Raw genomic sequence first — 14,386 nt, 5'->3', positions numbered from 1 at the left:
GCTACATATGCATAACATATGGGATTATTTTCATACCCTTTTTCTCCGTGACTACCCTTCATCCTTCCACTGAGCCTCTTCATTGTGTCCAATTCTAACATCCCTCCTTTGTTTTACTTCTTAATCATAGTTGGTATTTCTTAAATAAAATATAACTCATGATACAGGACTTTCTGTGCTTATCTTACTGAATGTAACATGGGTTCCAGATCTATGCGTATCTTGGCAAATGCATCATTTCATCCTCCTCCACAGCCAAATGCCATTCCATTACATATGCAAAATGCATCATTTTCAGTGCTGGAGACTGAACCTAGGATTGAGCACTGAGCTATTTTCTCAGAGTTATTTGTCTTTTGAGACTGAGTCTCCTCAATCAGTAGGTTGTCCAGGCTGAGCATGAATGTGCCACAGCTTTTCAGGATGCTCCATCTGGCCCAGGTACCCCATCTTTTCTCTCAACACATCTGTGAATGGACAACCAGGCTGTGTCTGGAGCTTGACTTTGCTAAGTTTTACTGCTACAAACAGATATACACATGTCAGTGTAATATGATAGCTTTAATTTTGGGGAATGCACCCAATACAAGTATAGCTGGATAAAATGGAATTTCTATTTTTATTTTTAAAGCAATTCCTAAATATGCTTCCATAGATGTCATACTACTATGATCCTAAAATATTATGGGAAGGTATCTTTTAATACTGGATTTGGAACAAAACTAGATTAAATGCTTTTGGGGATCTCTTGAAAACAGCTATTATCCAAAGAGGGGTATTCATTTGCATATTTAATATTTCTTTTTCTTTGTGTTTTAGGGAAGGGTCTACAGGGTATTCAGGGACTTACTACTAGATCGGGCTCATAGTGATTCTTCTGTTTACAGCCTCCCAAGTGCTGGGATTACAGGCGTGTGCCACTATACCCACTCTCAATTGCCATCTCAGTGTGCCCCAGGGGCGGGGCTGGTACAGCAGGCCTGAGGATTGAACCCCCACCCCCTGTGCCTGCTTGCAGGTACGTGAATCAGCTGAGCTATTTAGCTGGCCCTAATAGTTCTTCAAGGTTACCAGGGTTGCAAATTCTGAATGTGTATATCACATTTAAATACATGTAGCATTATTTACATAATTTGACAAGAAAGTCTTTAAAAAATATATGTAATGAGATACTCTGCACTTGTCTCTCAATTAATATATACCTATAGTAAATACCTAAATACAATTTGTTATCTATTACATAATATCTCTTGTTGCATAACGTCAATACTCCATATATTTCAGATATTGAGAGATTTCAAATATTCAATCATCAGATTCTAGATTTTTTTTTCAGAATCTAGTTATTAAACACGAATCATGGGGCCGGGGAGATGGCTCAGTAGAATAAGCACTTGCCTGGCAAGTGCAAAGACCTGAGTTCAATCCCTGGTTCCTCCAAAAAACAAAAATAAAAATGAATCTTTGGAGAAATTTTGTGACTAAAGAAATTTGAACATCACCTCATTCTATATGTTTTTTGATTTTCGAGACAAAGTTTCCCTGAGTAGTTCAGTCAGGCTTCAGACTCACTGTGTGTCACAAGCTGGCCTCTAATTCCTGGCAATCCTCAGGTCTTAGTCACTCAAGCGGTAGGATTCTGTGCACATGCCACCATGCCTTGCTTTCTGTATTTTTTTTTTTTTAACATGTGTTGTTTGCGTAGTATCCTCTCACATTTCTGGCCTTTGAAAAACATTCTTGTGAGGGCAAATTACCTTAGGTTTTTCTGGAAAATTCTGTCTTCATCTTCAATTTGTTGGTCACCCCAGCTTCCTCCTAAAGTGTAGAAAAAGAAATATAATGATGAGCGAATACATTACATAAAAACATTAGCTTCCAGGGGCCAGGGAACTAGCTCGGAGGTCTCACTGCCTGCATGGCAAGCCGATGGACATAGGCTTGATCCCCAGTACTGCATGCTGTGCTGGCAGCACCACACGCCCCTGAGCTGGCCACTGAAGCTGGCTGTGGTGGTGCACGCCTGTGATCCCAGTGCTGGCAAGGCTGAATCAGGAGGATCACTACGAGTCTGAGCTGCGCAGTGAGACCCTGCACCAAATACACAAGCTTAAAGAAATTAGCTTCCAGTTGGATTCATGTCTGAAAGATTTATGAAAATATGTGCATATTCCAATAAAGTAAATGCAATGTTGTGCAAAAACCAATGCTTTCTGATTGTAAAAGTGAGAAAGTATCTCCCTTACCTATAGCAGTCACATTCCTAAAGTTTTCCCACATCACATCTCTGAAGAGCTCCTTTTGGGATGGATCCAGCAAAGCCCACTCCTCCATGGTGAAGATCACAGCCACATCCTCAAATGTCACTGCTTTCTAAATCATTAAAAATACATTTCCAAAAAGAAGAGTGAGATTCACACATGAAATATCTCAAATCTACTCATAAGAAACTCAAATGAGGGCTTGCCAGATAGCTCAGTGGATTAAAGGACCTGCTTAGGCAGATGCAGGAACTAGGGTTGGATCCCCAGCACGCCATGCTGGACCCACCCCTGGGGTACCCTGAGACCAAGATTGAGACTGGGCATGGTGGTACACACCTGCAATCTCAGCTCTTGGGAGGCTGAAAACAGGAGGATCAGTACAAGTCTGATCTGTGTAGTGAGATTCTATAGACCCTGTACTAAACACATAAAAAAGTTAAAAAAAAGTTAAAAATAAATAAATAAAAATAGTTAAAAATTACAGAAATATTAAAAAAAGAAACTCAAATGAAGCTGAATCTCACAAATGCTTACACACCTTTGACATCAAACTTATTCTTTATCCACATGCATTTGTCAGACATGAATTTTGGTGTTAGATGAGAATTCACTGCTAACGAAATAGCAGAATGGGAATAGTAGCTCACTTGCTGGATAACCCCTGTTTTATTTCTATATTGTCTGTAAAGCAGACTCATGGAGAGGGCCTATTAGATCAGATGTGGAGTACAAAGAACTGGGTTAGATGAATATCTAATGACTTGATCTGACAGAACATAGTCAAGTTATTATCTAGGAAACGTATGCTTTCCCGCTCTGATCTGTATTTGGACATCATTGTGAAACGTGAAACTGCTTTCATGGACAAAACTGTAATGAGGTACAAAGTAAAATACATGAATGGTAATTTATGATGTTAATGAAAAGAACCACAGTATTCATAGGAGAATGTGTAACAAAATAAGATTAAGACAGACATCTTAGAACTCACTGACCAGAAATGCCAGCCTATCACAGAGATATAAAGATGTCTAAGATATAATAGAAAGGAAAATGTGGGGATGGACCAACCAAGTGAGAAATATGCTTCTAGTCACAGGAGGGAGCCATGCCCCCAGCCCAGAGAGGATGAGGAGAATGAGTATTTGCTGCCAGTCATATATGGTGGCCCAAATGCCAGCCCAGAGGAAGCTCCAGGACAGACCACATGGATTATGAGTGAAGAACTTCTAAGACTCTTAAAATCTCTCAAGTGAAAATTCAGTACTTTATAGGCTAAAAACAAGTTATTAGTCAGGGAACTCATTTAGATTTTGGATAGCATATGATTTGCAATGCAAAAAAAACCCCCAAAAACACAAAACAAGTCATGTTTAAAATGGGAAATATTAAAAGCTAATTTTGGAGTTCTCTTTCTCATCTTGCAAGATGGCATGTGAAAAAACTGAGAAGCCAGACACTAAAGAGAAGAAACTCGAAGCCCAGAAGGCTTCTGCCAATGGTACTGGTAAAAAAGGTAAGGTGAAGAAGGCAAAAAAAAGTCTAAGAAGGTTCAGTAGAATAAGCACTTGCCTGGCAAGTGCAGGGTCCTGAGTTCAATCCCTGCCCCCACCCCACAAGTCCAAGAAGGGGCAGCCCCACTGCAGCTGAAATCCTGTCCCGGTTTAAGGAATTGGTAGATACTCCTGATAGCCTATGTATTCCAGAAAGACTTTGTACAAGAGAAAGTACACAGCTGGTAAATCAAAGGTTGAGAAAAAAAAGAAGGAGAAATTTCTTGCTATAATCACAAAACCGGGCAGTGGGGACAAGAATGGAGGTAGCTGGGTGGTTAACTTTTGAAAAACACCTAGATACTACTCTACTGAAGATGTGATCCGAAAGCTCTTGAGCCACGGCAAGAAACCCTCAGTCAGCATGTGTGGAAACTTCGAGCTAGCATCACTCCTGGCACTATCTTGATCATCCTCACTGGGCATCACAGAGGCAAGAGAGTGGTCTTTCTGAAGCAGTTGGCCGGTGGCTTGCTACTTGTGATTGGGCCTCTTAGCCTTAATCATATTCCTCTATGAAGAACACACCAGAAATTTGTCATTGCCACCTCTACAAAAAATGACATCAGCAAAGTGAAAATCCCCAAACACCTCACTGATGCTGACTTCAAGAAGCAGCAGCTGCGGAAACCCAGACACCAGCAGGGCGAGATCTTCAACACCAAGAAAGATAGCAGATTTCAGAGCAGCACAAGGTGGATCAGAAAGCAGTGGACTCACAGATTTTAGCAAAAATCAAAGCTGTGTACCTGTGATCCATTTTTGCTCTGACAAATGGAATTTATCCTCATAAATTAGTGTTCTAAATTTCTAACTAAGAACCTAATCAAATAACTGATACTTTTTTTTAAAAAAAAAAGCTAATTCTGTTTCTAATTATACACTTGGCCAAATTACTGTTCTTCCATTGAATCTGTGGAAAGGACAGAGCTGACAGAGCTAATTTAAAGACAAAGACTTAATTATAAGACTATACAGGATATTCTATGAATACACCTTAATAATGAGTTGACCAAATTTTTATGGGTCACAATTCAAATTGTTTGAGATACACTCCAAGTCTCCTGCAGTGAAGTCCATTAGCTGTTGCAAGATACTACATATTTTCTGTAAGAAGTGATGTAAGAAAAACTGGTAAACTATTTCTCTACTTGTGTGCAATATTTTTACACTGTCTTTACTACAGCTAACATCAGTTCCAGACCTCAACTCTGGCAACTCATCACAGTACCAGACAATCATATCTACAGTCAATATGTTTTCTGGGTCTACCCCAAACCTGTTTTTCTATGTATTCCGTTTCCTCAGCAGGCAGAATAAACTCCTTGCTGTCTGACACCTGGCTGTGAACTCATGCTTACATCGAATACACTACTGCAGACACTGGGTAAATTGTTTGACAATATTCATGAAAACTGACAGAGCCCTTCAGTACTGCATATGTATTACATTTGGAGATGTAGACTCAAGAGAGCCCAAAATCATTATCCACAAAGATATATAGATATTACTGGCAACATCTTATGTGAGATCATGTAAATATCCCAAAAATGTCAACACAGTGTAATAGACAATTGGTTAGTGCACCAAGATTCTGCCTCCATGAGCAGGTAGAAATCATGGACAGATACAAGCATTAAGGAGGTGTGATGAGTTAAGGAATATCAATCTCTGTGTTGAACTAGACAGCAAATGCAGAGATCCAGTACTCTATCTGTATACACAGATGTGCTTTTAATTCCATTTCCAGTTGTGTAATATTGTGACAGTAATTTTTCTATCCTCTGGTGCTTCAGCAAGAACCAATGTTTTAAATGGAACTGGGCTTTCTAAGATCATTAGGAAGATGAAAGAATCTAATGTACAAACAATGTATGTAGAAGTACTGACTTTCTAAGTGTATGATAATGTAGTTTTGAATACAAGATGTGATTACAAGAGGAATAATTCTGGCCTTAAAATACACACACACACACACACACACACACACACACACAAAACAGGTTTTTATTATATAGAAGTGAGAGGTAACATGGTTCTTATTCAAACCTGTAGAACATTTGGAGTTTTCCAGGGAAAAGAACTAATGAGGACAGAATTATACTAAACAGTGAAGCAGTAGGTGGAGGTAAAAAATAATAAGGAAAGGATAGCTTCTGCCTTATAATACTTGATAACAGATAATGTCAATTTTCTGAAATTATACCCATAAAGCAATTTTTTTTACATTCCCAATGAATCAAATTTAAATTTGTTTAGAGTATGAGAACATGAAATTTGTTGGTGGAGAACTCAATGGAATGGTCTTGTAAGCAGTCATATATCAGAAGTAAGAGAAGAGACATGGCACTGCTAAAACATACATCTACTTTGGAGAAGAAATGGGGAGAGTGGAAAGAAATGCATTTAGACAAGATATTACATGGGGCTGTCACTGTAAGGCTGACTCTTGTCATCACTGCCTGGTGATACTGCTCATTTCCTGTGATCACTTCTTAAACTGTCTCTAACATCTTCTTCCATCTCATATAGTACTTTTTGGCTCTGGTTCTATTGGGTAAGCAAAGGGTCTGATAGCATCAAAGTCTTTCATAACGTGGAAACAATTTTCCTTTCTTACAATGATCTTTGTTATGCATATCTCAACATTAAAGGTAGTCAAACTTGTATTTTCTTCTTGGAAATTTGTCTAATTTCCTTCATAACACCTAGAGTTGCATCCTAAATACAGCCATTAAGTTTCTGTTCTCCAAAAGACCTCAGTGTGGATATAAATCAGTATAGAAATCCTTAGGGAAACATTAAGTCACATGCAGTCCACAACACTGCTTATCATATAGTACATCCTTGTATATTGGAGGCTTGTACTATGAATAGCAACGCTTCCCCAAATTTTATGTCCTAAATCCTACTCCCCTTCAAGATGGTAAGATGTGATGGACAATTTGGGAATGAATATGATCATGAGGTCTGAGCCCTTAATAAGATGCATCCATATGTAAGAGGCCAAACTTTCCAAGTAAGGACACAGCTAGAAGGTACCAACTCTAGCCCATCTTTCATTATAGAATTAAGGTGTGTGAGGTTGTTCGGGGTGGCCTGGGTGGTGGCTGTGGCGGCTGCCGCGCATGAGTTGGGCCATGGCGGACAAGGAGCTGGAGGCACTGAGGAAGCAGAGGCTGGCCGAGCTGCAGGCGAAACACGGGGATCCAAACAATGCAGCACAACAGGAAGCAAAGCATAGGGAAGCAGAAATGAGAAACGGTATCTTAGCTCAAGTTCTGGACCAATCAGCCTGAGCCAGGTTAAGTAACCTAGCACTTGTAAAGCCTGAAAAAGCAAAAGCAGTAGAGAATTACCTTATACAGATGGCAAGATACGACAGCTGGGTGGGAAGGTCTCAGAACAAGGTTTAATAGAAATCCTTGAAAAAGTAAGCCAACAAACAGAAAAGAAAACAACAGTTAAATTCAACAGAAGAAAAGTAATGGGCTCAGATGAAGATGATGATTACTGAACTAAAAACGTTTAGAGACTGAAAACAGCACACCTAGGACAGAAGTTAAAATCTGCATAAATGTATGTTTGTCTATTTGCCTTTAAAAAATAAACTTGTTATGCAAAATAGAATTAAGGTGTGAGTGTACTGATCTTAGATTCATCAGCTTTTGCAACTGTGACAAATAACTGACTCTTGCTAGCAAACAACTTCTCTATATTTTGTTGATGGCAGCATCAATGTAAAAAACAGTGGATATGATACAAATACCAGGTAGAAGAAATCTCTAAAAAGTTCTTAGCAAGGATGAAGATTATGATTTCAAAGGGGAAATGAACCAATATTTGCAGCAATTTCACTCAGTATACCCACTGTGAATTTTGGGGAAATGAGTAAAAAAACTGGATTAGCTAACTAACATAGCTCAAAATTTGAACCATGGATTCCACATTCTCAAAAAGATGTTAGAGAGAAATACCTGAAGTTAAAAAGCCATAGAGTTCATTACAAAAATGAGCAATGCAAAGACAGAATGTCAGATGTTGAGGACAACATAATAAATTATGATAAAGGACAAAAAAAAAAAAAAGCAAGAGAAGACAATCCAGTAACTACTAGATGATAACAAGGAAACCATTCTAAGGCTAATGAGAGTTAGAGAAAAACTAGACTATAGCACAGATGGATTCATTAACATGCTTACAGAAATCATGGAAGAAAATTTCCTAAATATGAGAAGAGTTTAAAGTATAAGTGATGTTAATAGAATACCAAACAATTATGAAAGAAGAATCTCATCAAGGCATATCTTTACTAAATTACCACATGGCCAGCAAAAAACCAAAATAAAAACCCCATAAACAACCCAAAGAACCCCAGGTTTGTAGAGGGAGCCAGAGAAAAATGAAATAACCAGGTAGAAAGGTAACCCAATTAAAATCATAGACTTCTCAGTACAAACCATGAGGGCCAGAAGAGCCTGCAATGAAGTACTTCAAGCCCAAGGAGTAAACAACTTCCAATTCAGGTCCTTAGATTCCTCACTGGGATGCGCACTCTATTGTTTTCCACTGAAAATAAGCAATTTTTTTTTAATTTTAAAGACAATAAAAATTTAAAAAACCAATGCAAACAGTACAAAATTTCAGGATACATCAATTTGGGTTGAAATCTGTTTTCTTTCAGGACTTCAAATATCTCACTCCAAGCTATTCTTGACTTGATGGTCTGTGTTTAGAAATCTGCAGTGATTCTGATGGGCTTTCCATTATAGGTGATCTGCCTCTTCTAACAGCTTTGAATATTCTGTTCTTCTGCTCAATTTCTGAGTTATTGATTATCATGTGTCTGGGTGATGATTTATTTTGATTATGGATAGCTGAAGTTCTATATGTTTCAGTTATCTGTATATCAGATTCTTTTTCCATGCTTTGGAAATTTTTGCTACTATTTCTGCAAACATTCTTTTTATGTCTTTTGTGTTATCTCTGGCTGTTTGGTTAATACCTATTAGTCTTATATTATTTGTCTTTGTATCATCTTGCAGCTATTGTACTGTTATTTCCTTGTTGCTTGGCTTTTTTCTTTTTGTATTTAGTACAGGGTCTACAGGGTCTGCAATGAAGTACTTCAAGCCCAAGATCTCAAGTACTTCAGGCCAGGGTCTCACTACACAGAGCGGACTCATAGTGATTATCCTGTTTTCAGCCTCTCAAGAGCTGGGATTACAGGCACATGCCACAACACTCAGTCTCAATCACCATTTTAGTGTGCCCCAGGGGCAGGATCAGCACAGCATGCCAACAATTGAACCCTGGTCCCTGTGTCTGCCTAAGCAGGCGCTTTAACCTGCTGAGCTATCTGGCCAGCCCTTCTTGTTTTTAAGAGATGTTTCCTTTCATGTTCATTAGCTGCAATGCTATCTTCAAGGTCTGAAATTCTATCTTCTGTTTCATTCAAGTGGTTTTACCAGCTTTCAATGGAATCCTTAGTGTCCTGGATATCTGTTTGAGTCTGTTTCATGCATTTTCTTTCTTGTATTGTTCATTCAATGTTTCCATTATTTTCCTATTCTTTTCTATTTTCGTGTGTGTGTGTTCCTTAGGTGTATCAAGCAATTCTTTCATGATTGCTGTCATTTTCTTTTTTACCTGAGAAATTATTTCTCATCTAATTTTCTCCATAGCCTGATGGAGTTGTTCCTTTACCACGGTTGCTATCATCTCAGATACTTCAGGTGTGTGACTTCCAAGTTCTTCTATGACCTTGTCTCCAGGACTTGTTTTTGGTGGGTTAGAGGTCTGAGATTGCCTTTTGTTTCTTCCTTTTGTCATTTTTTGCAGTGATGGTAGATGGGCAGGTTGCAGGTCAGCAAGGCTTTCAGGAGAATGGGAGGGTAGGGTAGGCTTACCAAAGCTCCTGCTGTGTGGAGTTCAATGTCATTTCTACCTCATTAAAGAGGGGGAGGAAGCCACAGTTCAAGAAGGATCTGATGATGATGACTGCAGGCCAAAGTTGTGCAAGGCTCTCTTGATAGTGGATTGGTCCAGGGTAGTGTTCCCCAAGGCTCCTGCAAGTCACTGTAGCAGTCAAATCTCCCTGGTGGTCTTCAGATCAAGGACGGGTGGGTGAGCTCAGCAGAATTCCAGTGGGAAGATTGTAGGGGACAGGGCTATGGCTGCTGAGTCTCCCAGGAAGTTGTCAGGTGGAGGAGTGATGGCTGGAGTCAGCAGAGCTCCAGCATGAAGACTGGGTGTTGGGAGCTAGCCTACCTGATCTCTCTGGCAGTCTTCAGGGTGAGGAGGGGCAGCCAGACTCAGAGGAATGGCTGGGTCCAATACAGAATTTCAAAAGAAAATGATAGGAAATTAACAATGGTTGTTATACTGCATATTGTCATCTTCAAAGTTACTGTTCAGAATATCACATACAAGAACTTCCACTACACTGTGCCCGCCGGACCCCTCCAGACCCAGCCCACACCTGGCATACAAGCCTGGTGTGAAACTCTCCAGCTGCAGTCCCTGCAGAAAGGCTAGGGGCCAGAACCAACCAGCTAATACAGTAGCAGAACATCTTGCCAGAGGGGCATAGCAGGTTCACTTCCATGGGCTGCGGTAGGAAGAAGCTGAGCACAACACAGCAGCCAGACCCAAGCCACGCACATCGGGACAAGTTCAAACTTTGTAGATCTGGACCCGGTAAGCTAAGACACTTTGCTAGAACCAGATCCACGACAGCACCCTCCCTCTTTCTCTCTTGACCAACAGAAGGGGCAAAAGATAACTGGGGTGAACTAGTCTGCCTGGAAAACCCTGGGTACATCAAGGGGAGGTGATCAGACAGAACTTAGGGGAACTAACTTAAATACAAATTCCCAATTTAATATCAGCTTAGCTACACAGACATAATGCTTGTTCTTACTGTGTAAAATACAAACCCATTAGTTACAAAGGTTTGTCAACTGCTAAATATCAACACCCATTATTAGTGTTCCTAATTGTAGTTCTGTAAATAAAAAACTATAACTGCTAATACCATATAATCTCTCTTGGGTAAGAATTTTGATAGGTGCTAAGGTTATAACTGCACAAACAGTGCTACACAAAATGACAAAGGAGCAAAATACAATTTCAGGACCTGAGCCCACCCAGAATGAATGCACGAGACACTAGCATAGAAGAAACTGGGAATTACACAGCTAAAATCTCTGAATTAATAGCATCTGCAGAAAGATATAGAGGAAATCAGATCAGACATAACCTCTGAAGTAAAAAAGGATAACTATAATGACAGAAAAACTGCTTCTAAAGAAGACACTGATAAACATAGAGGAGAATAAAAAAAACGATGGAATCCTTGAATGAGCAATATAGGAAAGAAATAGATCGCATGAAGCAGAGTCAAAGAGACATACAAGAACTTAAAATTTCAATCACAAGCTGGGAAAACTGATTGAATGAAAGTGAAGATAGAGTTTCAGACCTTAAGGACACCATTGCAGCTAGTGAAAAGGTAAGAAAAGATCTATTAAAAACTAGGATGCAGGAAAAAAATAATTCAACATCTGCAAGACGATGCAAAATGAACAACATGAGACTAATGGACATCAGTGAGAAAGAAGGAGTCAATACAAATGATATAAAAAGAATATGGATGCTAGATGCTGCCATGCTGTCTCTTGGGTGGATGACTGTTTTAAAAAGAAGGGGGTGGTGAATGAAGGCAGGAGACAGGAAAAGGAGTGTTGTGGGACTGTCCTGCAACAATGGTGTATATGGTTAGATTCCTGGACTTATGTGTAAACATACATAATTCTTTATTGCTATTTTTAAAATATATTTTAATTAAAAATTTTTTTGTCATATTCTGTAGGGACTTAAAGTTTAACATATCAATACTTTATGAAAGATACCTGTTCCATGTCATGCCTAGGGTGTTTGATATTCAGACAGATAGTGAGGTTAAGCTCAACAGTCTAGGTTATATGGCAATAACAATAAGCTTCTCTTCTGGAGGGTTAACAACCTAAGTTTGCAGACCAAAAATTAGAGAAAAAGGAGGGCCGCAAGGAAAGCCAACATTTTGGCCCTAGCCTTCCAAGGTCAATTAAGACTAGCGTCATGTAACTCGAGAGTGTCCCAAATTTTCTGATCAAGGAGATTATGGGGCCAAAGAGGAAAGTGATCAATGATGCAGAGTGTGCCTAAGGAGAGTCACATGGAGAGAAAAATTCTCTCAGGCTTTCACAGAGAGCAAATTGGCCAAGCAATGGCCGTGACTCATCCACATGGCTGACCCTGACAAAGGATCTACAATCTGAGGTACAGGGCCTCAGGATAAAGCCTGAGGGGATTTGACTGACCTTATCAGATCCAAAAGCTACAATTCTTGTTACATAGGTCTTGCTTTATCTTGGTCTTAACCATCCAGCAGAAAAGTATAAAAATGAAGTACAAGAAATAAAGCCATTTGTTATGTTGAGCTGTAGGGGACTCAGGTCAACAACTTCTGACATTGCCAATCAAGTGGAAGACCCAATACTATTATGGACTACTGGACTATTTTGGAATATTTTGCTGAGTTCACATACTATAATATTTAAATGATGGAACTAATTAAAAAAAAGGGATATAGATGAATGTCCATTTTGTATCTGTGTATTCAAAATGGTTAGGATAGATATAAAGCTACATTCTCTTAATTCAAGGAATAGAGGGATTTGTTCTAATAGACTTTGTAAATAGGATATCATTTCTGCATGTTGTACAACAAACAACCACTAGGAAGGCAGTATACAATGCGTTAATTATTGGAACTGTCCTACCAATTTGATTAGAAACTGTCTCATTACTATTTATTTCTCAATAAAATTATGGAAAAAAATAAAAAATAAATAAATTTTTAAAAAAGAATATGGATGGAAGTAATGGCAGAAAACTTCCCAAATATGGGGAAACAATCTGACATTCAGTAACTGAAGCATACAGGACTCCAAATAACATCAACCTAATTAAAAACACACCCAGATATATAATAATCAAGATCCCAGAAATCCAGCACAAGAACAATATACTAAAAGCTGCTAGAGAAAAGAAAAAGATCACATTTAAAGGAAAACCCATCAGAAAAATGGCAAACTTCATTTCACAAACCATGAAGTCAAGAAGAGCATAGATCAGAGTACTTCAAATCCTCTATGAAAACAAATTCCAGGCTACTCTATCCTGTAAAACATCAAGTTTGATGGAGAAGTAAAATACTTCCATGACAAAGAACAACTAAAGAATTTCATGATGATAAAGCCAACCCTACACAGACTACTAAAAGATATTCTAGAGAGAGATCAAAATGACCAGAACTCCAAGAATGAGAATGGAAATAACCCACCAAATAGGGCAAACAAATAAACACAGGGGAAAAGGGGGTAAACAACAGCAGGTAAATAATACGTCAATTATAAGTCAATACATCTCAATTATAACCATCAATGTAAATAGACTCAATTCACCAATTTAAAGAAACAGACTGGCACAGGGGATTAGGAAGCAAAATCCAACAATACGCTGTATACAAGAAACACACTTAACTCATAAAGAAATTCACAGGCTAAAAGTGAAAGGATGGAAAACAATACTACATGCCCGAGAACATAAAAAAGCAGAAGTAGCAATACTGTTCGCAGACAGTCTCAACTTCAAACGAAGAATGATTAAATGTAATAAAGAAGGCCAATACATACTGGTTAGGGGAAAAATTCAAGAGGAAGCGGTAACACTCATAAATATGTACACACCAAACATGGGAGCACCCAACTATATAAGACAAATCTTAACATGGAAAAATCTAATAGCGAATACCACAATCTTAACAGGAAACCTTAACACTCACTTATCCCAAAAAGATAGGTCAAGCAGACAAAGAATTAGCAAAGAAGTAGCAAAACTGAACCAGAACTTGGAACAAATAGACTTACTGGACATATACAGAGTGTTCCACCCAACTACAGCTGAATGTACACTTTTTCAGCTGTACATGGGACATTTTCTAAAATAGACCACATACTAGTCCATAGGTCATGCTTAAGTATATGCAAGAAAGCAGAAATTATCCCCTGCATATTATCTGACCACAGTGCAATGAAACTGGAAATAAATGACAAAAAAAAACCAAGAAAAACCCCATAAATACATGGAAATTAAACAACACCCTTCACAGCAACCATTGGGTTACAGATGACATTAAACAATATCTACAATTCAATGAAAATTCAAGCACAACTTATCAGAATTTATGGGATGCAATGAAAGCAGTTCTTATAGCTGTGAACTTACACATTAGGAAAACAGAATGAGACCAAATAAATAGCCTAATGTGCACCTCAAATGTCTAGAAAAGGAAGAGCAAACCAAACCCAAGGCCCAAAGATGGGAGGAAACTATAAAGATTAGAGCAGAAATTAATTCAATTGAGACGAAGAAAATATAAAGAATTAGCAAAGCAAAAAGCTGGTTCTTTGAAAGATTAAAAAAAATGACAAGCCCCTAGCTAACTTCATCAAAAAGAGGAAA

General features: G+C 38.6%; 1 protein-coding gene and 1 pseudogene across 1 annotated transcript in view; one reads left to right on the top strand and one right to left on the bottom strand.

Annotated features, from left to right (window-relative positions):
• Nucleotides 1-14,386, bottom strand: part of LOC101577139 (zinc finger protein 14-like) — a 48,559-nt gene that overhangs the window by 3,207 nt on the left and 30,966 nt on the right. The window contains exons 2-3 of the mRNA XM_023705950.1: nt 2,247-2,373; nt 1,758-1,818 (exon numbers count right to left, since the gene is read on the bottom strand). Coding sequence (XP_023561718.1) covers nt 1,758-1,818; nt 2,247-2,373 — 188 coding nt within the window. The remainder of the gene's footprint in view (nt 1-1,757; nt 1,819-2,246; nt 2,374-14,386) is intronic.
• On the top strand, nt 6,958-7,379 carry LOC111813871 (annotated as a pseudogene).

This window comes from Octodon degus, unplaced genomic scaffold, assembly GCF_000260255.1.
Source record: "Octodon degus isolate 3935 unplaced genomic scaffold, OctDeg1.0 scaffold00233, whole genome shotgun sequence".
Classification (NCBI taxonomy): Eukaryota; Metazoa; Chordata; class Mammalia; order Rodentia; family Octodontidae; genus Octodon; species Octodon degus.
The sequence above is the reverse complement of the archived record's forward strand: the minus strand, read 5'-3'. Positions and strand labels throughout refer to the sequence as shown.